The 22,992-nt window shown below is 43.6% G+C and overlaps 1 protein-coding gene across 3 annotated transcripts; it reads right to left on the bottom strand.

Moving 5' to 3' along the window:
• Nucleotides 1-6,790: 6,790 nt before the first annotated feature.
• LOC308475817 (acetylserotonin O-methyltransferase-like) lies at nt 6,791-15,417 on the bottom strand. Of its 3 annotated transcripts, none has more exons than XM_081003233.1 (9): nt 15,305-15,417; nt 13,519-13,666; nt 12,899-13,073; nt 11,118-11,247; nt 9,948-10,016; nt 9,122-9,240; nt 8,741-8,881; nt 8,280-8,402; nt 6,791-8,062 (listed from the first exon to the last, which is right to left on the bottom strand). In XM_081003233.1, the coding sequence occupies exons 2-9, from the start codon at nt 13,588-13,590 to the stop codon at nt 7,854-7,856; spliced, it is 1,038 nt and encodes a 345-aa protein (XP_080859359.1). In that variant the 5' UTR covers nt 13,591-13,666; nt 15,305-15,417; the 3' UTR covers nt 6,791-7,853. The 3 variants fall into 3 exon arrangements, with proteins under 3 accessions (XP_080859359.1, XP_080859360.1, XP_080859361.1); XM_081003234.1 differs by having other exon boundaries at nt 13,519-13,678; nt 15,305-15,406; XM_081003235.1 differs by lacking the exon at nt 15,305-15,417 and adding an exon at nt 14,852-15,102 and having other exon boundaries at nt 13,519-13,678.
• Between the last annotated feature and the right edge of the window lie 7,575 nt (nt 15,418-22,992).

Genomic DNA, 22,992 nt, shown 5'->3' with positions numbered 1-22,992 from the left:
TTTGTTTCCCCATCACATGCTAGCAAAGCTCATCTTACTTAATGCACACTTGCAGCAGGAAAGTACTGAAAGTGCTTCAGCCTGGCAGAAAGCCTTCTGACATCGAGACCAGAGAGCAATTCTACGAGTACGGTGGATATTCATAAAATCCTGCTTAAAATTTCAACAAGACAATATATAAATAGTATTTGCGTATAGCTGCGGATTTATTTTTACCACCCAATTAGCTAAATCGAAGGCCTGAAGCTCATGAAGATTCCATGAGCTGGCAAAGAGGAGGTGTTGCATCAATCGCCGTTCCCTACATTGGGGTGAGGAACCTGCGTTTCCTTCAGACACTGCTGAACTCCTATCAGCCCCAGGAAGCATGGCCAATAGACAGGGATGATGGGAGTTGTAGTCCAACAACATGGGCAGGAGGGCAGCGCAGGTTCCCCACCCCTACCTACATAGAGAATGGACTGGAGTCTCTGGTTTTCAGTAGCCCATTAGTCAAAAATGAATTCTTAACTGGTTAAGTCACTTAGCTGAAAACCACCTAGCTCAGCAGGGGACTGGCTTTGCCTATGCAAAAACCTCTTAGCACTCTGAAGGAGGGAGCAGGCAAATCAGAAAAATGTGCTACCATATACAGTGGTACCTCAGGTTAAGTACTTAATTCGTTCTGGAGGTCCGTACTTAACCTGAAACTGTTCTTAACCTGAAGCACCACTTTAGCTAATGGGGCCTCCTGCTGCCGCCACGCCTCCGAAACACGATTTCTGTTCTCATCCTGAAGCAAAGTTCTTAACCTGAAGCACTATTTCTGGGTTAGCGGAGTCTGTAACCTGAAGTGTATGTAACCTGAAGCGTATATAACCTGAGGTACCACTGTACCAAAAATTTACGATATAGGCCATGGCAGAAAGTGACTACACAGCAGCACCAAGCAGAGACCCCATGTTTAAAAGAATTGGGGGGGGGTGTCAGTTTATAGATCAGAAACGTATGTAGGCTGCTGGATGACCACTGGGAACTAAAATAGATCTATCCTATACACCGTATTTACACGAATCTAATGCACCATTGACTCTCACGCGCACCTCAGTTTTCAAAATCTTGAAACCAAAAAAGTAAAAATGTGCCATCAAATCTAGTTTTCACAATGGAATTTGGCCAAAAAAGGTGCACATTACATCTGAGTAAATACCGTACTAATAATGAACTGATACGTGGATCTCCATGTAACCAAAACACAACCATCCTTGAGGTGGAAAGTGCTAGCAGGCTTGTGAAAACCCCAAGGTATGCAGAGGTTATTTTAAAGGAGGAGAGGTTTTAGAATGATAATATCAAAACACTTGAAGACCTCTCATTTTAATTTATTTGATTTCTGGGACCAATAAATCTGGCAGATTGTGCTTATGGAATGCTTATTCTATAAACCTTTGAATAGATGTCAATGTTAAAAAAATCTACATAGTCCTCCTTCAACTATGGGAAATTGTGGACAACCATACTGGGACGCTCAGAAATTATTGAAAAACAAATGTAATGACCATACTTATGACAACATGATGTACAATTTCATGACCCCTCCCACTTGTTTCCTCACTTCTTGTTGTTATGTGTTTTTATTACAGAGAGATAATCTTCAACCATTGCTAAGTTGGCTGGAAATGTTGGAAATTGGAAGTTCAACAACATCTGGGAGTCCATAGGTTTCCTCAATCCCTGCATTATGTTCTAGCAAAAACATTTTTGCAGCTGCACCCTCAACTAAAAAAGATAGACAAGTCACAAGGCAACCTGAAGGAGAAAGCACTTTACATTTTAGACTACTGTATGTGGCAAGGGTTTTGCACATCTGAACATTGTTTTGCCAGCCTGTGATTTAAGAAGGCTGGCCTTTGATGCACTCAACATCTACCCTGTACAGCGAAATCTCTGTAATTAGTTGCTTTCTTTATGAAGTGTGTTTAGTCATCACTGAAGGGACTGTAGCAATTCAAACTAATTATAACATTTTCTGTCTCTTTAAAGAGCACCGAGCCCACCGTTTAGGTTGCTTCCTACAAAAAGCTCTATTCATCCAAACCGGGAGTTATGGATGGCTGACGTCAGTTTGCTTGGACAAAGTGCTGCGATTAAATGTGTTCCGACAGGCAAAAAAAATTAGACCGGGCCATATTATTATTATTTTGCCATGCAAAGAAATAACGAAGTTAAAAGGGCAGGAAAATATGCAACACGTCGCTGCGACTCTCGGGTCTTAAAACCCAGGCAGGCGGAGATCACACGATGTGCTGAAATGGGGTCTTCAGAGCACAAGTCATTGTTAAACCTGCGACTATTGTTCTTTGAATGCAGTTTTGGAAAAGAACAAGGAGACAAGAGTCGGCGCCAGATCAAAGCACAAAATACCTACAAGGCTCCTGGCACCTCTTCTAATGGGAGGACTGGGGTGGTGGTAAAAGATTAACACGTGATCCCTTTATTGGGGCTGTTCGGCTCTCTGAACGTTCTGATCTTTTTGTCATCGTTCTTTTAAAGCCACGCCCTTCGTGACGCGCGCCCGGCGGCTTCCACGCCGCCTCTCCAATTAGACGCGCGGCGCGGTCCCGGTTCTCATTCGCGCCGCTTCCGCAGCGGCCCCTAGCGGCAGCTCGAGTCAGCGCAGGAGGATCTCATCGCGGCTCATCCGTGCCACCCAGTGGAGCGGACGCAGCACACTCGGGCGATATTAGCAGCCTGTTTTCACAGCAGCGCGTGAAAGCGTGCGGGGAATGCGCGGAAAGGAGCGCTGAACTACAACTCTCGCCGTTCCCGGCCGTTCTTCGTGCATGCCGGGGCTGATGGGAGTTGTAGTTCGGCAACATCTGGAGGGCAAAACTTTTCTCCATTGCAGATCTGGTGCTGCCAGCAGTAGGCGAAGTACGTAAAACACAGCATTCAGCTTGAAATGTATTTTTTAATGTATCCCACCTTGTGCCACACTGCAGAGGGTGGAGGTTTTCCCCATTTCCTCCGAACAACAACCCAAAAATGGCAGGAACAAACAGCCACATTCATACCTGAGCATCAAGGGAGAGATTTGCCCCCATGCTTTGAGGAAAAAGAATATATTTACAGTGGCGTAGGGTGGGGGATGCAGGGGGGGCCGGCCGCACCGGGCGCAACATCTGGGGGTTAGGGTTAGGGGGCGCAAATCCACGGGTTAGGGGGTGCAAATTACTTGCCTTGCCCCGGGTGCTGACAACCCACGCTACGCCACTGTATGTTTAAAATGTGCTTTAAGGGTATACAGTGGTACCTCGGGTTACATATGCTTCAGGTTACATACGCTTCAGGTTACAGACTCCGCTAACCCAGAAATATTACCTCAGGTTAAGAACTTTGCTTCAGGATGAGAACAGAAATCGTGCTCCGGCGGCACAGAGGTAGCAGGAGGCCCCATAGGCTAAAGTGGTGCTTCAGATTAAGAACAGTTTCAGGTTAAGTACGGACCTCCGGAATGAATTAAGTACGTAACCAGAGGTACCACTGTAGTGAGTGCCCACTCCTCTGGGGCTAATGTGTACACCTAGCAACAAAGCATAGAACGCTTCCTGAAAGCAGTGTGTGTGAGAGAGAACCAGAGCAACAATTTTTAGTATTAAGTCCGACAAAAAAACAGGAAGCCACCCTACTCTCAGCAGCCAGAATCATCATAGCCAGGCATTGGAGAGACCTGTCAGGAGTAACTGTGGACCACTGGTATCAAGTAGTATGGGAAACAGCCCTATTAGAAAAATGAACCAATAAACTGAAACTGACACGGGGACAAATAGAAGAAGCCTTCACCCCGGTATGGCTCCCCTTTATCACGTACACAGCCCAACAAGATAACAAAACTTCGCCAACAGCATACAAATCAATCTGGATAACCTGATTAAAAATATATACACAGTCACACACCCTGCTCACACTCACAAATAAATCTCACTACAGCCACCCAAGGACAACCAATCACACCCTAGGCCACCTTCTACCTCTCTCATCACCAAGGAAACAAGTGAATAGTAAGAAAACCCATACAAGTAACGCTGACACAAAACCCCACACATACACTAAACAGAAGAATAGAAACATAACCACCTGACCCCAACCCGCCCACCACTCCCTCTCTTTCCCCCTCTTTTCTTCATAACCTAACATTGTATGTACAGTAGTACCTCAGGTTACAGATGCTTCAGGTTACAGACTCCGCTAACCCAGAAATAGTACCTTGGGTTAAGAACTTTGCTTCAGGATGAGAACAGAAATCACGCGGCAGAAGTGAGAGGCCCCATTAGCTAAAGTGGTACCTCAGGTTAAGAACAGTTTCAGGTTAAGAACAGACCTCCAGAACGAATTAAGTTCTTAACCCGAGGTACCACTGTATCATTAATGTCTCATAACAAATGCAGCTGAATTGTAGAAATCGTAACTTGAAGAAAGAAGACATCACACTGTTTTTGTATACTTAAGAAATCTCTAATAAAAAACATAAAAAACAAACAATCAGGAAGCCATCCAGAACAGAACTACAATGAATGATTTGGCATATTCTAGTGCAGAACTTTAAGGAGTGCCAATCAATTATTTAAATGCTGCCTTCATGAAGGGTGAAAAAGACCTATAGAGAGAATATGGTAATCAGGTTGATCCCATGTATTGAGGCTGCAATGACAGGCTTTATGATTTAGGATATTCCTTTACAATTCAGAAGTTGGTTACTTGAGGACTTGTCCTAAAGTCACACAACTCAAGCATTTCTAACAGACTTATTGATTGCTCCAGAAGTTTCCCTTAGGGGTTCTAACAATAAAGCTGTTTTAAAAGTAAATATTTCCTTCTGGCCTCCCCTATCTGGTATGTGGCCTTGGAACCTTTTAAAGAGAGGCTCCTGTGCAAAGTCAAGCTAGACTCTCTGGTGCCAGAAGGATTGCAAAAACTCAGATCCCCCCTTTCCAACTGTTTCAGTCCTAAGAGTACAATGGTGATAAGATAACTGACTCTTAACTAAAAAAGTCACCCCTTTTTTGTATACCCCAAAAGGCAACCCAATCCTTCATTGACAGGTATGGTAAGATAATAATTTTATTAGGACCTTCTTCCCTAGAGTTCACAAGGAATGTTTAATCAGACAAAAAGCATTCAAGTTTTGCCCATCCTCTCAAATACAAGACCCACAAATTGCTATTTTTAAATCTGCACATAGCCTCATAGCTACCTTGAAGTGAAGTACCATATATTTTACCAATCCGGTTTTTCCCCCCTTCACTGAAACAGAATTTTTGCTTTAATTGGATGACGCTTGAGCTGCGTAACTACCGAAGTAATCTTCAGGTTCATCCCTCCACACTATACTATTCTTACAATACATTGTTGCCACAGTTGACTCTAGCAGCCACAGGTAGACTTGTTTGCGTATTTTTGTGTGTGGCATATGCATGCTACCCCTAAGCAGAGTCCTGAGAGTGTCTTAAGTGGTTTTGGTGCTTCACATTGGAAGCGGAGTCATTAATACTATCTCAGACCCTCCAAGTGTCCCCGTTTTCTAAGGACGGTCCCAGATTTACAGAAGCTGTCCTGGTTTCTGATACGATCCTGGAATGTCCTGCTTTTCCTTAGGATGTCCCCATTTTCATCAGAGAAACGTAGGAGGGTACAGACACAAAAATTGCCACGCTTTTTTTTAGTTTTGCCCAAAGTTTTCAATCTATTTTTGAGGAAATTAACCGAAATCTACATGGACATTTAAGCAATATCCACTCAGGCGCTGTTTCCAATGGCTATGTCTGGGAAATTCCAGGTGTATGGCAGCCCCAAGTTATGCGAACCCAGAGCCAAGGAGTTAAGTAACTATACAACCTTTAGAAGACATCTGAAGATGTATAGGGAAGTTTTTAAATGTTTAATGTTTTGTTGTGTTTTTAGGCATGTTGGAAGCTGCCCAGAGTGTGGCTGAGGCAACCTGTCAGATAGGTGGGGTATAAATAATGTTGTATTCTAGTTACAGGTAGGTAGCCGTGTTGGTCTGCCATAGTTGAAACAAAATAAAAAAAATCCTTCCAGTAGCACCTTAGAGACCAACTAAGTTTGTTATTGGTATGAGCTTTTGTGTACATGCACACTGGAATTTATTTATTTATTTATTTATTTATTTATTTATTTATTTATTTTTAATGTCCCTATTTTCATTGAAGAAATGTTGGAGGGTATGCTATTGTACAGTTTAAATGATATTGTGAAGGCAGTCACAAGGCTGAGGTTTATAACATCTTCCATTATGGCAAAGGAGGTGGCTGGTGCCCACTGAAACTTGTAGGGTGGGGGGCAGGAAGGCCAAATGGAGGTGGACCCAGAGCCAATGACTGATGGAGCCAGAGCCAACTCATTCCAGCTTTGTCCCCATCCTCCTCTCTGTAGCAGGTGAAAATACTGAGACCCAGTAGGAGGAACAGGAAAGCCACTGCCATTCCCTGGTCTTCCTGCAAGTAAGAAGGAAGGCAGGCAGGCAGGCAGGCAGGGGATGGGGCCTGTCTGAATGGAGAGCAGTGCCTTATTTGCTGTACTGGTTCAGTCTTCACTGGGATCAAGCAAGCAAAGGAATTTGGCAAGCACCATGAGAGTCAAGGCAAGTTTGGGTGCAGTCCTTCCTGCCACAATGGAACCTACCACACAGGGCCCCCAGACATTTCACCGTCTATTTATCCCTGTGCCACCACTTTATTTCTCACTGCCACCACCCAGGCCCTACTTGGTACAATACTGAGTCCAGTCAGGGTTAAATTGGAACATGAACTTCTGTTTATTTATTGCAGTTTAACAAGTGTGTGGCTTCATAAACGGTATCGGTCAATAACAATCATGGGATGCCTATCCAGACCTATAACTTCTGCTACCTGCTCTCACTCACTAAACCACCTCTCAGATATTTACTTGTCTTCCTAGCTCCTAACAGTTCCTGACTCAGCTTCTTTCGCTACACTAACTCAACCTACCCACAGACTCTATCCCAACTCACTCCCACTCCAACCAACCACCCAACTCCCAACGAACTCCTCCCTTCGCCCCTCCCAAAGCTGGTTTTATAGTCCCTCTGACTCCACCCCCTGGGGTTCTGATTGGGTAACCTGTTTAACTATTTCACCTCCAGCACTCTCATATGTCAACGTCACACCTACGGCTTGTAGGAATGGTCTAGCCAGAGCCCACAAAGATGATGATCACCGACTAAATCACACCTTCTCTACTTTGCACATGGGAGCTTCCTGTGGCCCTGGTCCAATACTCTAAGACAGGGAGGGGAGGGCAGGGAGGGGAGGGAGGGGAATTTGTGGCCTCCCTAATGTTGCTGGACTTCAGCTCCCATCAGCTCCAACCAGCATACCATCTAGAAGTAGGAAACTGCTTCAAGATCTCTCTGTAAATCTCTCTATAAAATTATAAATCAGTGTTTCCCAACTTGCTGTTTTGGAACTACAATTCCCATCATCCCTGATCACTGGTAGCTGGGGATGATGGAAGTTGTAGTTTAAAAACAGCTGAAGAAACACTACTATAAAAAAATATGACAACTACTAATACAACAGTGGTTTAGATGTAGCCATTTTTATTATTGTCCTAGCTTCTCTTAGAATTCTACCATAATGCTAAAGGGTGGGAAATATTTCCACATAGCGAGGATTTGCCAAACAAAGTATAGCGGTTGAACACGTTCAGTGCCATCACTTCTCAGCCTTTTGGCTAAGATCAAGGGTAGTAAGTCTGTTCAGTTATGGCTGCAAAGAATCAGGCTGAAATATATCCATTCAGTCACGGCGCTCATAGAATGTTCTTGGTCAATGTTATTTTCTTCCTAAAATGGCATCAAAGAGGATTGCTTTCTTTTGCTGAATATCCTTGAAGCCGGCGGCACTGAGGAGCGCATTGTACTCTGATGGGGTCCGTTCTTTTCCTGTAGTACAAAGCAGCATAACCAAACCATATATATGAGCTTCTAGTGGCCCCGTTCTGTCTTCATTGAGAACTATTTCCACTACTAGAACTCCACCACCTGTTTTAGAATAGGACATGGAAGATGCACCATTACATATTAAGAAGCAGTATGTTACTTTGCCCAAGTATCCTGGGATCAGAAGCTCAAGAAATAAAGGAATGCAGCTGAGCCAGAGTGGTATGCAGACATAAGGGGAAGGGGCCATGGGGAAATCCAAGCAGATTAGTATCAGAATTAATTCCCACAGGAAACACCTTTGACACCATGCACCTACCAGGCTTGCAGGCCCTGTGCAGTCTGGTTAGCAGTTGCACACACTTCTCATCTGTAAAGCAGTGTAGGGTCCTAACCAAAATATACAGGTCAGCTTCTGGAATTGGATCTTTAAAAGCATCACCTGAAATAAAACAAGTAGAGAACCGGTGAAATAATTATTATTCTTACGGAAAGTATACTTCATTTTATCTTTCTCAAATTTGTAGCTATAAGGTGTGCACTTCTGTCTCCTGGTGCTTCTACTGTAAGGAGGGAAAGCTGAACATAAGAGTCCTGGGAAGATCTGTTCTCATGGTTTCCAACTCCCATCAGCCCCAGTCAGCATGGTCAGGAATGATGGGAGTTGTAGTCCAACCATAACTAAAGGGTCACTGATTCTCGATCCCTGCTTAGCGCATGGCTGTCTTGTTTGTTAGTGGAAAAATGATGTAACCTTTGTAGGATAAAATAACATTTTACCTTCATGAAAAGTAATCCGATGTTCCTCTGAGGAGACAAAATGCTTCTTTCCTGTTTCCACTACTTCAGGTAGGTCTAAAATGGTCACTGTAGAATTTGGATACAATGAAATATATTCCTTTGCTAGGGCTCCACTACATCCTTAAGGAGAGAACCAAAGGTAAAAAATGAACATGTTGTGCATATCAAAGCTCTAAGATAGTACACCAGATAGGTGGCTGTTCAGTCATGTCATTCAATTTACCACTTTTGCAGTTCTGAGGATCTGATAGTTCAGAGCTTGGGTCATGGTCATTGAGGGATGTTTCCTGTTCTACAACAGCAGCCTTATGATTTCAGAGTGCCAGCATAGGAAGACATGTGAGAATTTATGGTACTTACCTCCCAAATCACAAACTAGTGGGAAATTAGAGAGATCAAATGCATTCAACACATCTCGACCACAGAGACTCCACATCTCATGCATAAACTCCATGAATTCTCGCAAGCTGCTCTTTGATCTAGTAATTCAGAACTGCATTATCAGTTAACAGAGGGGATATCTTTGAACAGAGGATGGTTCTAGACAGGAGCCATATTCCACATAATGCTGTTGCATTTTAGTTGTGTGTGGATTTCCTTTCCTTTCTTCGGCCTCATCCTTCTCTTTCCCATTGTACCGATCATGATGGGATGTATCCATAATCCATACTCAAATTTAAATACTACTACTACTAGTAGTAGTAGTAGTACTATTAATATGAATAATACATCATTTACTGTAGCTGTTCCTCTCACCCGACTCAGAAAAGGCTATTTGCTATGACTGGAAGCAGTTCTGCTTCAACATTTGAAAATACTGGAGGCAAACAAGGCAGGGTCTTCACAACTAGTCTGTTAGGGTGCCAACTTGAATAAAATATAGTGGGGGCCCAGGTAAGCCCCGCCCCTCATAACCGATCACATGAGGCAGTGCATACACACCATTTGAATGGGAATGCCCATCAACCTGGGGGGGGGACCTGCCCCCTCAAATATTTTATTTCGGGGCCGAAGCTCCCGCGGCTCCTATGTAGTTTGTGTAATGTAACACCTGATAGCAAGTAATCTAATTTTAGACATCAGGTGAATACAAGTTAGCAATAGGTTTCACACAAATTGCAAAGGGAAAGCTTTGCCCATTCTTTATAAATAAACAAGATCTACAAAAATACAATTTTTTCTGTACCTGTACATAGCCTCATAGAAATCTTTTGTAGAAATGTCACTTAATCTATACGTCTGAGCCTCTCCTTCCCTGAAAGAGAATATTTGTTTTACTTTAAGAAAGAATGAGCATCAAAACTACAGAATTAAATTTCAGCCTCTTCAGCAAAACAATTAAACCAAGTTTACTACTCATACAATTACATTTGTTGTCAAAGCTGTGTCTAACAATCACAGGTTTGTTTATTTGTAACGTCTGTGAGTTTTACCATTTTATTACCCTTTTTATCAATTTTTTAATAATCAGTAAAAAAAAGTTTGTAAACAAAAGTGAGGAACAGTATTATAAGATAAATGCTATAAAGCTCCTTTTTTATATATTTTGCTATAGTGCTAAAATATCATAATACAATACATAAAGCATTATAGCATACTACCCAAAATCCAACCTTAAATTCACAGCCATTTTATCAACATGGTTAATTGCAGCAGCTGTTATGGTAGTGGTCTTGTTTTTAATCATTTTGTTGAAAATAACATCGAAACCTTTTGACGAATAAATGGGTGTCGTTAGATAGTATTCGCTATAAGGGTTATACAGTATCGTGAATATGTGCTAAGCTTCAAATGGCTCAGCCCACAGTAGCTATGTCCTGCCAGCTCCTACTTAGTATTTTTCGCTCTATAAGATGCACCAGACCACAAGACACAACTAGTTTTTGGAGGAGGAAAACAAGAAAAAAAAATCTGAATCTCAGAAGCCAGAACAGCAAGAGGGATCGCTGCGCAGTGAAAGCAGCAATCCCTCTTGCTGTTCTGGCTTCTGGGATAGCTGCGCAGCCTGCATTCACTCCATAAGACACACACACATTTCCCCTTACTTTTTAGGAGGGAAAAGATGAGTCTTATAGAGCAAAAAATACGGTAGGTACTGAGCACAGCAAGAGGCAAACAGAACAAGTACAAGATATCTGACAAAATAGAAAGGCAATTGTAATTCTGTTTGCGGCTTACAGTGGGTGAGCAGCAGGAAGGTTAATGTTTGTGATTGCTCATCTGGAATTAGCCCTACTGAGGAAGGATCCATTACCATTTTACATTTACAGGACAATCCTGTATTATACAGGACAGGTGGCAACCCTACAGCACTGTGACATTAAGTTCCCCACTTCAGTGCTATCCTTCTCCTCACCTCACAGAATCAGCCAGGTGCTGTGCTCTCGTATAGACAAATTCAGCATTGAACTTCAAGGAATAATACTGAGTCTTTGGGCTTCTTTTGCCAAGGTAGAGATTGGCAAGGTTGGTATTTCCATAAAGCGCTTAAAACGAAGGGGACAAAAGATTAACGTTTTCACACCTCTGTGCAAAGCCCCTTTCTCTCCCCAATTCTGCAGGGACAAAATGCTTGAAACAAGGATAATGAGGCAGAAGACACATTTCTATGATTCCATGGCATGCTGCTCGCATTGTAAAAAAAGTGCAACACTGAGACTGCAATTCTCCAGCTTCTCTTCCAGAGAAAAGTATGGAAAGACTAGGCCTCCACCTGCTGGCAGTGGAACTTCAGGGTGCAAAGCTGCCACATGGTCACCAATGCTATAAACCAGGCATAGGCAAACTCAGCCCTCCATCATCCCTGACCACTGGTCCTGTTAGCTAGGGATCATGGGAGTTGTAGTCCCAAAACATCTGGAGGGCTAAGTTTGCCTATGCCTGCTATAAGCAGCCACTAGGAGTGGCCATTCTGAGATCTGGAGTGAAGTATTAGAAATATATGAACTTCAGGCAACTTTTTTCCATTGTAACACCTAAGTTAGGAGGACAGACTCTTAATGTCCTGAGCTGCATTGGTGCTTAGTAAGAAAGTAAAAAGGTAAAGGACCCCTGGATGGTTAAGTCCAGTCAAAGGTGACCATGGGGTTGCAGAGCTCTTCTCGCTTTCGGGCCGTGGGAGCCAGCATTTGTCCACAGACAGCTTTCCGGGTCATGTAGCTGTCAGCATTGCCCTAGAGCCAGTGCGCCAACTGGACTCATGCACCTCAACCCCGACTGGGCTAGGCGAGCTGGGTAGCACCGCCAGAGACCTCCTTTTCCCACAGGAACAGGTCACAGTGCTGTGGACTCACAGCTTAGAGCTGAGAGCACCGGATTCACTGTCTCAATAATACAGTCGTTGCGCAGCAGAGTTTTGCAGAGTCTTGCAGAGTATAAACCACTCGGAGAGCAGCTCTGTAAATATCTTCCTTTTATTCTATAACTACAACTATGATACAAAGCTATATACAGAGCTGAATATTCTAAGCATAAATCAATGCTACACTGAGAGTCTGCAGCTGCTCTTAGCAGCAATCTTATCTCTAGGATCTCTAACACTCTCACTCTCTCCGATACACTGACTGACTGACTCTCTCTCACACACACACTGATATGTTGCTGGGCAGAATAAGTAGATAGGCAGGACACGCCTCCTGCTCTCTGGAGAGTCAGCAGAGACCATCAGGAGATGATCAGGAGATTCTTGTGTATGGGAGGGGTGAAATCTCCTCAGTAGCCAGCATGACTAAACCGCTTCTGGCACAACGGAATACCATGACAGAAGTCAGAGCACAGGGTAATGCCATTTATCTTCCCACTGCAATAATACCTATTTATAATTGCTTGCACTGGCATGCTTTCACTACTACAAGGTTGACAGGAGCTTGGACAGAGCAAAGGGAGTGCACCTTCTGATCAGCAAGCCCAAGAGGCTCAGTGGTTTAGACCACAGCACCACCCGGTTCCCTTACAGCTGCTTAGTTACCTGCGGTAGCTGCCTATTTGCTAATGAGCTTTCTCACTGACATTTGTAAACAACAAGGTACAAGCACATCCAACAGATCATCTCTCCTGCTTACTTGGGGGGGGGGGGGGAGATTAAATGGTATTTTGACTTTATAGTGTTGGTTAAATTTACAGATAAAGAATAAATACTTTGGTTGTCCTTCCTCTCCACTTGCAGGAACTTGTAGCCAACACAGGCGTCTAGTAGTCTCTCCATCCCAAAGGGACTGGTACCCAGACGTTCGGCAATAGTCACTGAAGTCAGCGGTTCCTTGGACTCCATCAGCAGATCAAATACCCCAAGATCAGAGGCAGTAAACATAATCTAGATGTGAAAAGGGTGAGGGAGTACACAAGGAAATAGCTAAAAATGGTCTATAGTTACTGACTTTGCAAAAGGAACAAGATACTTTTGAAATACAAAAATGTTATCATATATATAATAATTATTTCTGTTGAGCGTCCCCGTGAATTATATAAAGAAAAGTAGAACATAGGTATCTTAAGCAAGTTAATTTTAAATTATTGCTGTATCCCACCTGTGCTATGGGTCCCAAACATAGACTCACAGTTCTTCTCATTTTCTTATTAATACATTCAAGTGACATTAACAATATTTGAAGTTTCTGCCTTTATTTGTGCTGGGTTGACCCCTGTAACTGTAAGCTTTGCCTTGCCATTTAAAGGCATGTTTGATTCTACACATCCATTTACAAGCTGAAAGTTTCAAAGTCCTTGCAAGTATTAAATTTTGCAGACAATACTTCTACCTTTGAAATTAGAAATGAATACTGATTCCGAAATAACAGTTTCAAAGCTTCAGCTTCTTCTGTAGCACTCATTGTTCTTTACTTCTCTGTCAGATATCTCACAGTTTTCCTCTGATGAGCAAGTTGTGTTCCTTTTATTCAGAATTCACTGAAAATGACACTGAAATGATAAATGTCTAGGTCAAAATCAAACTTAATGGACTTTGTAAATGACTGAGGCCAGAGATGTTTATGGGGAAGTCCCCATCTGCTAAGTAAAGACATAGGTGGAAAAAGGATTTCTTTCTCACAAGTGCAGAAGGAAGGAAGTACCTGGAAATTATTGATTTTGCCTATGTGAGGGAAATTGTGAGGAAAATTGAGGAAAATCTCACTTGTCACTGACAAGTGAGATAAAATCAACTGGTGTCTGGAAATACAAAATTAACAAGTTATTGGAGAAAGTTAATCAGAAGAGAGAGCAGGTGGTTTAGGGAAAACACTCTTGCTGAAATGAGGCCATTTAGAAATTCTTAAAATACAGAAACACATTAACAAAGAAGTGTCACATGCAAGTCACATAGTAGGAGCCATTTTTGTGCCCAAGTCAACAAATGTTAATGGCAAAAATTACCAAGAAGCTCACTAAAGAACTCACTTCTAAAAATGAATTATTTGTGATAACGATATAGAGAAATTCAGGAAAATATACAAATAGTAAAGCTGAATGAGGATAGGTAGAGCCTGAAGAAGAAAAGTTAAGAGTTCCCAGATTGGAACATGGGAAAGGAAACAAGGGGATTCCAAGAGAAAGAATATGAACAATGAGGGAGAACCAGGGATGTCACCATGAACTCCTTGAAGGAAAGGTAAAAGGTAAAGGTACCCCTGACCGTTAAGTCCAGTCACGGACGACTCTGGGGTTGTGGCGTTCATCTCGCTTTATTGGCCGAGGGACCCGGTGTACAGCTTCCGGGTCATTTCCCCCCCCCCCCTCAATTTTTTTTTATTAATTTTTCAAATTTATAACAAACATAAACATAAAATAAAAAACGTTACAATATAAAAAACAGACAAACATAAAAACATTTATCCTAGCTGTTATAATCATACTTTTATAACCATTATTAGATGACTTCCTCAAATCCCTCAAGCTGTGTTTCCATATAGCTCATTGTAGCAGTTTCCCAATACTAATTTCCAATAAAATTAACTTAATCAATTAACATATTTCTTTCTTATCCTATTTCACTTATATCCATAATATTATAAAATTTAAAACATTTAAGTCCTAAGCTAATTTGGTACTCACAATAATGCTACTTATATTATCTTAGAATATTTTGCTAAATACCAGTAGTCCTTAAATTTCATCCATTCTTCTTGGTAATCCTCCTCCTTCTGTTTGTGGATTCTACCGGTCAGGTCAGCCAGCTCCAGAAAGTCCATCATCTTCATCTGCCATTCCTCCACTGTTGGTAATTCTTGTAATTTCCCATATTTAGCTAACAAAATTCTTTCTGCAGTTGTGGCATACAAAAACAGCCTAACATCTTTCTTGAGCAATTCCAAACCTATTATTCCAAGTAGAAAGGCTTCTGTTTTTTTAATAAAGGTATATTTCAACATCTTTTTCAACTCATTATAAATCTTTTTCCAGAAGTCTTTCACCTTAGGGCATGCCCACCCAGCTTCTGGGTCATGTGGCCAGCATGACTAAACCACTTCTGGCGAAACCAGAGCAGTGCACAGAAACGCCGTTTGCCTTCCCGCCGGAGTGGTACCTATTAGCAGCGAAAGGACTAACCTTTATGTGGCTTGCTCCCAGGTAGCAGCTGGAATTGTATGAGGCACACGTCCCAAGTTGCCAGTGTTGTGATGTGCAGTCCTTTGGCTACTCAGAAACCAGCTGCATTGGATTAAATAGCATGTAGCCATCCCCACCCACAAAGTTAATTGGGTTTAGGATTGCAGCCTTGATCAGGAGCTAATAATGGATTTGCTGAATCAGTTGCTCTGAGGAGAAACAAGAACAAAAAAACCTAGAGAGTCCTGAAGCACCTCAAAGGACCACATATTTGTTATTCTGGCACAAGACGTGCTGAACTAGAGTCTATTTCATCACATACATGGCGCGATTCTCAGTTACAGGGGTGTGGGGTGAGCAATTGAAGGGGAGCTGGATGCAGTGGGGTCAGAGGGAAATGAAATGCCAGAAACACAGGTAGGAACCGTTCAAATTCGAGCTACAATGTAGGCAGGATGAGGACAGCGACATAGCCATGATAGGCTTGCTAGTGCTAAGTGAATTTACGTTTGCAAACCATTGTCTTTATTCAGACCCAAATGAATTGGAGCGAATGTCTTCAATACTCTGGGCCAAAAGCTCATTTTCCACCTCAATGTCTGGCCTTTTTTTTTAGCTCTTCTGCAGCCCAAAGAGATGTTGTCTATTTCCTTCCTTCCTTCCTTCCTTCCTTCCTTCCTTCCTTCCTTCCTTCCTTCCTTCCTTTTGATAACATTTTATTAATTTTCCAAAACTAACAAATATAAAGACAACAACAATACAAAATCAAAACAAAACAAAACAGATTGACTTCCCCCTAGTCCCTTCCTTGGTTCCATTATTAATCAACATAACTCATGTTCATTGTTAAATTTGAAAACCATTTAAGTTACTTATTGTCCATTCATAACAAAATTACAAGTAGTCCTCGAACCCTGCTAATGTATTAACCTGTATACAATGCTTCTGTATATATGGAATAAACATCTTCCATTCTTCCTTAAATTCATTGTTGTCTTTTCTTTTTAATTTCATTGTCAGTTTTGGCATTTCAGCATATTCCATTAATTTAACTTGCCAATCTCCTTCTTCTTTCTAATATTGTGTTAGTAATGTCTGTGCGGCCGTAGTTGCATACATGAATAAATTATTTTGTGATCTTGGTAAGTCCACTCCTGTAATTCCTAATAGGAAAGCTTCTGGTTTTTAAACAAAGGTTATTTTAACATCTTCTTTATTTCATTATAAATCATTTCCCAATATTTCTTTATAATTTTACAGTCCTACCACATGTGAAAAAATGTCCCTTCTGTTGTTTTACATTTCCAACACTTGCTTTCCTTAGTTTTTTACTGACTGGAGTTCAGTACCATCTATACATCATTTTCATATAATTTCCTTTAATCGCCACACAAGCTGTAAATTTTAACTCATTCTACCATAGCTTTTCCCATTCCTCCATTTGAATATTGTGTCCCACATCTTGTGCCCATTTAATGATAACTGATTTAACCTCTTCATCTTTCATTTCCCATTCCAGCAACAGATGATACATTTTTGATATTAATTAAGTATCATTTTCTATTATTTCTCTCTGAAAAGTTGAAATTTCATATGGAAATCCTATATTTTTATCATTCTTAAATATTTCATTTAATTGAAAATATTGTAATCAATCTGTTACATTCTCTCTAACTTCGTTAAATTCTTTCAATTTTAATTGGTTTTCTGATTCAATTAACAACTTTCTATATGTAGCCCATTTAGTGTCCATATTTAATTTTCCCCCTGATATTGCCTCTAATAGAGAAAGCCACCATGGTGTTTTTTGTTCTAATAATCCTTTATACTTCTCCCAAACTTTAAAAACTGCTTTCCTTATAATATGATTTCAAAAGCTTTGATGTACTCTTGCCTTTTCATACCATAAGTACACATGTCAGCCAAATCTATTGTCATGGCCTTCCAAATCTAATAAATCTATATTTTTAAATTTTATCCATTCCCTGATCCAGCAAATACAGGAGGCTTCGTAATATACAGTGGTACCTCGGGTTACATACGCTTCAGGTTACAGACTCCGCTAACCCAGAAATATTACCTCGGGTTAAGAACTTTGCTTCAGGATGAGAACAGAAATTGTGCTCCGGCGACGCAGCAGCAGCAGGAGGCCCCATTAGCTAAAGTGGTGCTTCAGGTTAAGTACAGTTTCAGGTTAAGAACGGACCTCCGGAACGAATTAAGTACTTAACCTGAGGTACCACTGTAATTTCAGATCAGGCAGGGAGAAGCCTCCTCTATCTTTAATATCTGTTAATAATTTATACTTTATTCATAGCTTCTTGCCCTGCCATACAAATTTTGAAATATCCTTTTGCCAGTCTTTGAAGCATCCCATATTGCTTGTTACCAGGATTGCTTGGAATAAAAACAACATTTTTGGCAGTACATTCATCTTAATAACTGATATTCATCCTAACAAAGACAAGTTCATTCTGTTCCAAATTTCCAAAAAGTTTTTCTCAGTTCTGACAGCTCCCATGGAAATCTGCAGCTAACTGAAAAGGGAGGCCAGCTTGGCACTGATACCGGGAGGGAGCCTGAGATGTAAGAATGGTCACCGTTCCTAACTGAAAGGGCTAAATTGGGCCCAGCTTGGGTTCACCAAGGCATTACATTATGTAACAGAGGGATGTCACTGTACAGGAGGCCAAGGGAATTTTCAGAGCAACAGAAGCAAGAGCGACCCAGAGCGACCCTTGGATAACTGAAAGGGCTTGGGGTGTAAGAAGAGTCACCATGCCTAACTGAAAGGGCTAAATCTGCCCCAGCTTGGGTGTGCCAATGCCAGCATGCATTACATAACAGAGGGATGTCAGCATCAAGGAGGCCAAGGGGCTTTTCAGAGCAACAGGAGCAGGTGTGACCCAGAGTGACCCTTGGATGTGGAAAGAGGTGTGGGGTGGGCATTGGAAGGGGAGCTGTATGCAGTGGGGTCAGAGGGAAATGGAATGCCAGAAACACAGATAGGAACCGTTCAAATTCGAGCTACACTGTAGGCCGGATAAGGACAGGGACCCTTTAGGATAGCGATGATAGGCCATGAAAGAAACCGACTTGGTAGTGCTGAGTGAATTTATGCCTGCAAATCATTGTCTTTATTCAGACCCAAATGAATTGGAGCGAATGTCTTCAGTACTTGTGATGTAGCAGTTTCACTCCGGCAGAAGCGTAGCGTGGGCAGGCTGAGGGGTGCCATTGCTCAGGCGCAGTTTCTTCGAAGGAGCACTTTGCTCCTCACCTGGTCCCTATCAGCCCCTCAATGCTTCGTGAGTCCATTCCCACATCCCAGCCTCACAAAGCAGCGTGGGGCTGGCAGGGAATGAGGAAGAAGCAACAGTCTTGTGCTCCTCCAATTGGGCCACATCCTCCTCATGTTGCCCTCCATGCCCCCTGGGGAAACCATCCCGGGCCATAGCTGTCAACTTGCAGATTTGAAAATAAGGGACCAGCAGCCTCGAAAATAAGGGATCAGCAGCCAAAATAAGGGATTTTAGTCAACCAGAAGCCAAACGAAGCCTCAAGCGGTGGTTCCCACAGCGCAGCAACCCGGCAAAGGGGATGCAGCAAGGAAAACCACCGTCACCTCTCCACTGGGAAGCACTGTGCAAACGCGGCCGATTTGATCGGCACAAGGCATGCAAGCTCCAACCTCCAGTCGTTCTTAGACTCCTTATTGGGTGAGCAACACAGTTGGAGTTGGCTGGCAGGGAGGGAGGGAGGGAGAGGAGCTGCTTCCTTTGAAAGCCGGGAAATTTAAGGGACATAATCAATAAGGGACAGCAGTGGGACATGGCGCTGGGATAAGGGACTGTCCCGCCAAATAAGGGACGCTTGACAGCTATGTCCCAGGCGCTATTAAGACATGCTACGCCACTGCACTCTGGGGCTTCCCTTTGAAATTCCTCTCTAAAAACATTCATTGACCTCTCCACAACAGCCAGCGATGCCGCCTATTCTGTTAAGTGAAACCTCAGTTTGACAACCAAGAATTACAGGGCTATGTGAGGCACCTCAGGTGGCATTTAGAGTAACCCCCCCCAAAACTTCAAATAGTATTATTACATCCATATTACAGATATGGGGTGTGTATGTATGAAGGCTGGGAGAAAGAAGCTTGCCTAAGGCACCTTAAGGATGTTTTCCAGATTGTAGCTCAGTCTGGAATCCTACACACACACACACACACACACACACACACACACACACACACCAGGGAGCAAGTCCTGTGAAACTAAATGGGACTTAATGTAGGTGGTAAGATAAATAGCTCATCTCACATGTAACGAGAATCAGGGAGTGTGCTTTTAGAATTGTAGAACTGTAGAACTTGAAGGGACCCCAAGGGTGGTCCAGTCCAGGAATCTCAACGAAAGCATCCATGACAGGAGGCCAGCCAAGCTCTGCTTAAAAACCTCCAAGGAAGGAGAGTCCACAACGTCCCAAGGGAGTCCGTTCCACCGTCGAACAGTTCTTACTTTTAGTTTTCCCTCACACACCAAGCCTTTACAAATTCTCAGCGACATACCTGGTATGTCACCTTCTGGCTTCGTCTCCTGAGCTCCTCTCAAATCAGTTTATGGGACAGTTGAGCTACGGGCTGAATGCTTGTATTCCACCCCAACCTCCAGCCTTGCTCTTCTGCAGCCCAAAGAGATTTTGTCCGTTCTGACAGCACCGGAGGAAATCTACAGCTAACTGAAAAGGGATGCCATCTTGGCACTGATACCAGGAGGGAGCCTGAGGTGTAAGAATATTCACCATGCCTAACTGAAAGGGCTAAATCGGGCCCAGCTTGGGTTCACCAAGGCATTACATTATATAACAGAGGGACGTCACTGTGAAGGAGGCCAAGGGGCTTTTCAGAGCAACAGAAGCAAGTGTGATCCAGAGCGACCCTTGGATGTGGAAAGAGGGAATATTTTAAGGAAATCTAATTTCAAATCCCAGGCAGTAAACGGGGCAGGACAGCCAGCTTCAAAGGTTCTGAAATTTCAAACCTGAACCCCCTGGGAGAGTACATGATGGAGTTCCTGGAAATGATAGTAATATAAAAACTGGAACGCCTGGTTCCTGGGGCTTTGTGTTAAATGGGGTCTTGCTCTGTTGGCAGGTGTGTGCTCCAGTTCCGTTCTGGGCAGTGGGTGTCCCCAGACCATGATGGATAGATGGCATACGAGAGCTTATCCCATTTGTCTCATGTTGCTGCAAAGGCCAGCGAGGTTATCAAGTGTGACTCCCTTGGCAGAAGAAGAGAGAAGGTTGACTTGCAGAATTTTCTTCGTTGCAGAAGAAGAGAGTTCAACTTCCTTTCAGGATTTGGCTGATTTGCAGAATAATTCAAAGTTGTCTGTTGGTATTTCACACACACTCTGGATTTCTAAGGTCCTCCAAATCTCCTCTCCCCCCCCCCCCCCGTTGTCTGGCTTGCATGTCATGGTAAGCCAAAGTGTAGCTTACTGGCACTACACAAGCAGGCAGGCTTGTAGCTGTTTGTACCTCCCCCTCCCCCCCCAGTCTATTTTACTCCTGCACTGTGCTGAGCTTGGCTCAATGTGTTGTCCAAAGCTGCAGCCAGTTCTGTTGCCATAATTAGGAACTAATGAAGGCAAGAGTTACCCAAGTTGTAGACATTCAGACCTGAGGGTTTTGCAGGGAAGAATCTAACCATTGCAGTTAAAGGTTATTGACAGGTGTGGAAGTAGTTGCTCACGAGTAACCAGGCAGGACTCCAACCTGGCTTTGCAGATTTTTATTGGTGCAAACTATTTACAGTGCAGAACCCCAAAATTCATGTCCGTCTTAGTCACTTGCAGATTCTGGGAGTGCCCCCTTCCGGTTTCTCCCCCAGCATAAGAACTTAGACACCCCAAATCTCTGCCTCCCCTCCTTACGTTTCACCCCTCTGCGCAAGCAGGGCAATGGAAGCGGCATGGGTGCCTCCTGGCCGGCTGGGCTAGGTGAGGCGCTTGGGCTCTCCATAGCATCTTTGAGCCTTCCCTTCACCCGGCTACCTCCTTCCCCCTCTGCTTCACTGGAGGTGTGGCTTTCTCCTCTGCCAGACAAGGAGGTGCTTCTCAGAAGCGCTGGAGGCTCTCTGTATCCCCCTGCCTCCCTCCCCCATTCCGATGGCAATACCCTGACAGTTATTTATATGTTTAAAGCTGTTTCAGCCTCCTCTTTGGTCAAAGAGGTTCCCAGAGCAGGTTGCATAAGAGGGCCTGCAGGTTTACAGTCAAAAATTCATGACGCAAAAATTTGCAGGGAGGGAAGAGGAAAACAACCCTGGCCCCCGTTTTTTAAAATTCTGAAGTTCTTATAATGATGGAATGCAGAGTTCAGCAAGAGGGGGAACTAAATGGAGCTACTCTCTCAGGACAGCTTGAATTCCCAGATGTGGTTGGACTACAACTCCCATCATCCCTAGCTAGCATGAGTTGTAGTCAGCGATGAATCTACCATTCTTGGGCAAGGTGATTGAGCGGGTGGTTGCTGAACAACTCCAAGCACGCCTGGAGGATGCGGACCATTTGGATCCCTTCTGATTGGGATTCAGGCCTCACCATGGGACTGAAACTGCCTTGGTCATGCTGGTTGATGATCTCCAGCGGGCTAGGCACAAAGGTAAGAGCTGTTTCCTAGTTCTGCTGGATCTCTCAGCGGCCTTTGACACCATCGACCAAAGCAACATTCTGGACCATCTAGAGGGGCTGGGAGCTGGGGACACTGTTATACGGTGGTTCCACTCCTTTCTCCTGGGCCCTGTCCAGAAAGTGGTGTTGGGGGGTGAGTATTCAAACCCCTGGGCTCTCACTTGTGGGGTGCCTCAGGGTTCCGTCCTCTCCTCCATGCTTTTTAATAACTATATGAAGCTGCTGGCAGAGATCATCAGGGGGTTTGGGCTGGGTGTTCATCAGTATGCAGATGACATCCAGCTCTACCTCTCTTTTAAATCAGAACCAGTGAAGGCGATGAAGGTCCTGTGTGAGTGCCTGGAGACGGTTGGAGGATGGATGGCAGCTAACAGATTGAGTTTGAATCCTGACAAGACAGAAGTACTGTTTTTGGGAGACAGGGGGCGGGCGGGTGTAGGGGATTCCCTGGTCCTGAATGGGGTAACTGTGCCCCTGAAGAACCAGGTATGCAGCCTGGGAGTCATTTTGGACTCACAGCTGTCCATGGAGGCGCAGGTTAATTCTGTGTCCAGCTGGTACGCAGACTAAGTCCCTACCTGCCCGCAGACTGTCTTGACAGAGTGGTGCATGCTCTAGTTATCTCCTGCTTGGACTACTGCAATGTGGGGCTACCTTTGAAGGTGACCCGGAAACTGCAATTAATCCAGAATGCAGCAGCTAGACTGATGACTGGGAGTGGCTGCCGGGACTACATAACACCGGTCCTGAGAGATCTGCATTGGCTCCCAGTACGTTTCCGAGCACCATTCAAAGTGTTGGTGCTCACCTTTAAAGCCCTAAATGGCCTCGGTCCTGTATACCTGAAGGAGCGTCTCCACCCCCATCGTTCAGCCGGGACACTGAGATCCAGCACCGAGGGCCTTCTGGCGGTTTCCTCATTGCAAGAAGTGAGGTTACAGGGAACCAAACAGAGGGCCTTCTCGGTAGTGGTGCCCACCCTGTGGAACACCCTCC

This window comes from Podarcis pityusensis, assembly GCF_964106645.2.
Source record: "Podarcis pityusensis genome assembly, chromosome: 4".
NCBI classification, from domain to species: domain Eukaryota; kingdom Metazoa; phylum Chordata; class Lepidosauria; order Squamata; family Lacertidae; genus Podarcis; species Podarcis pityusensis.
The sequence above is the reverse complement of the archived record's forward strand: the minus strand, read 5'-3'. Positions and strand labels throughout refer to the sequence as shown.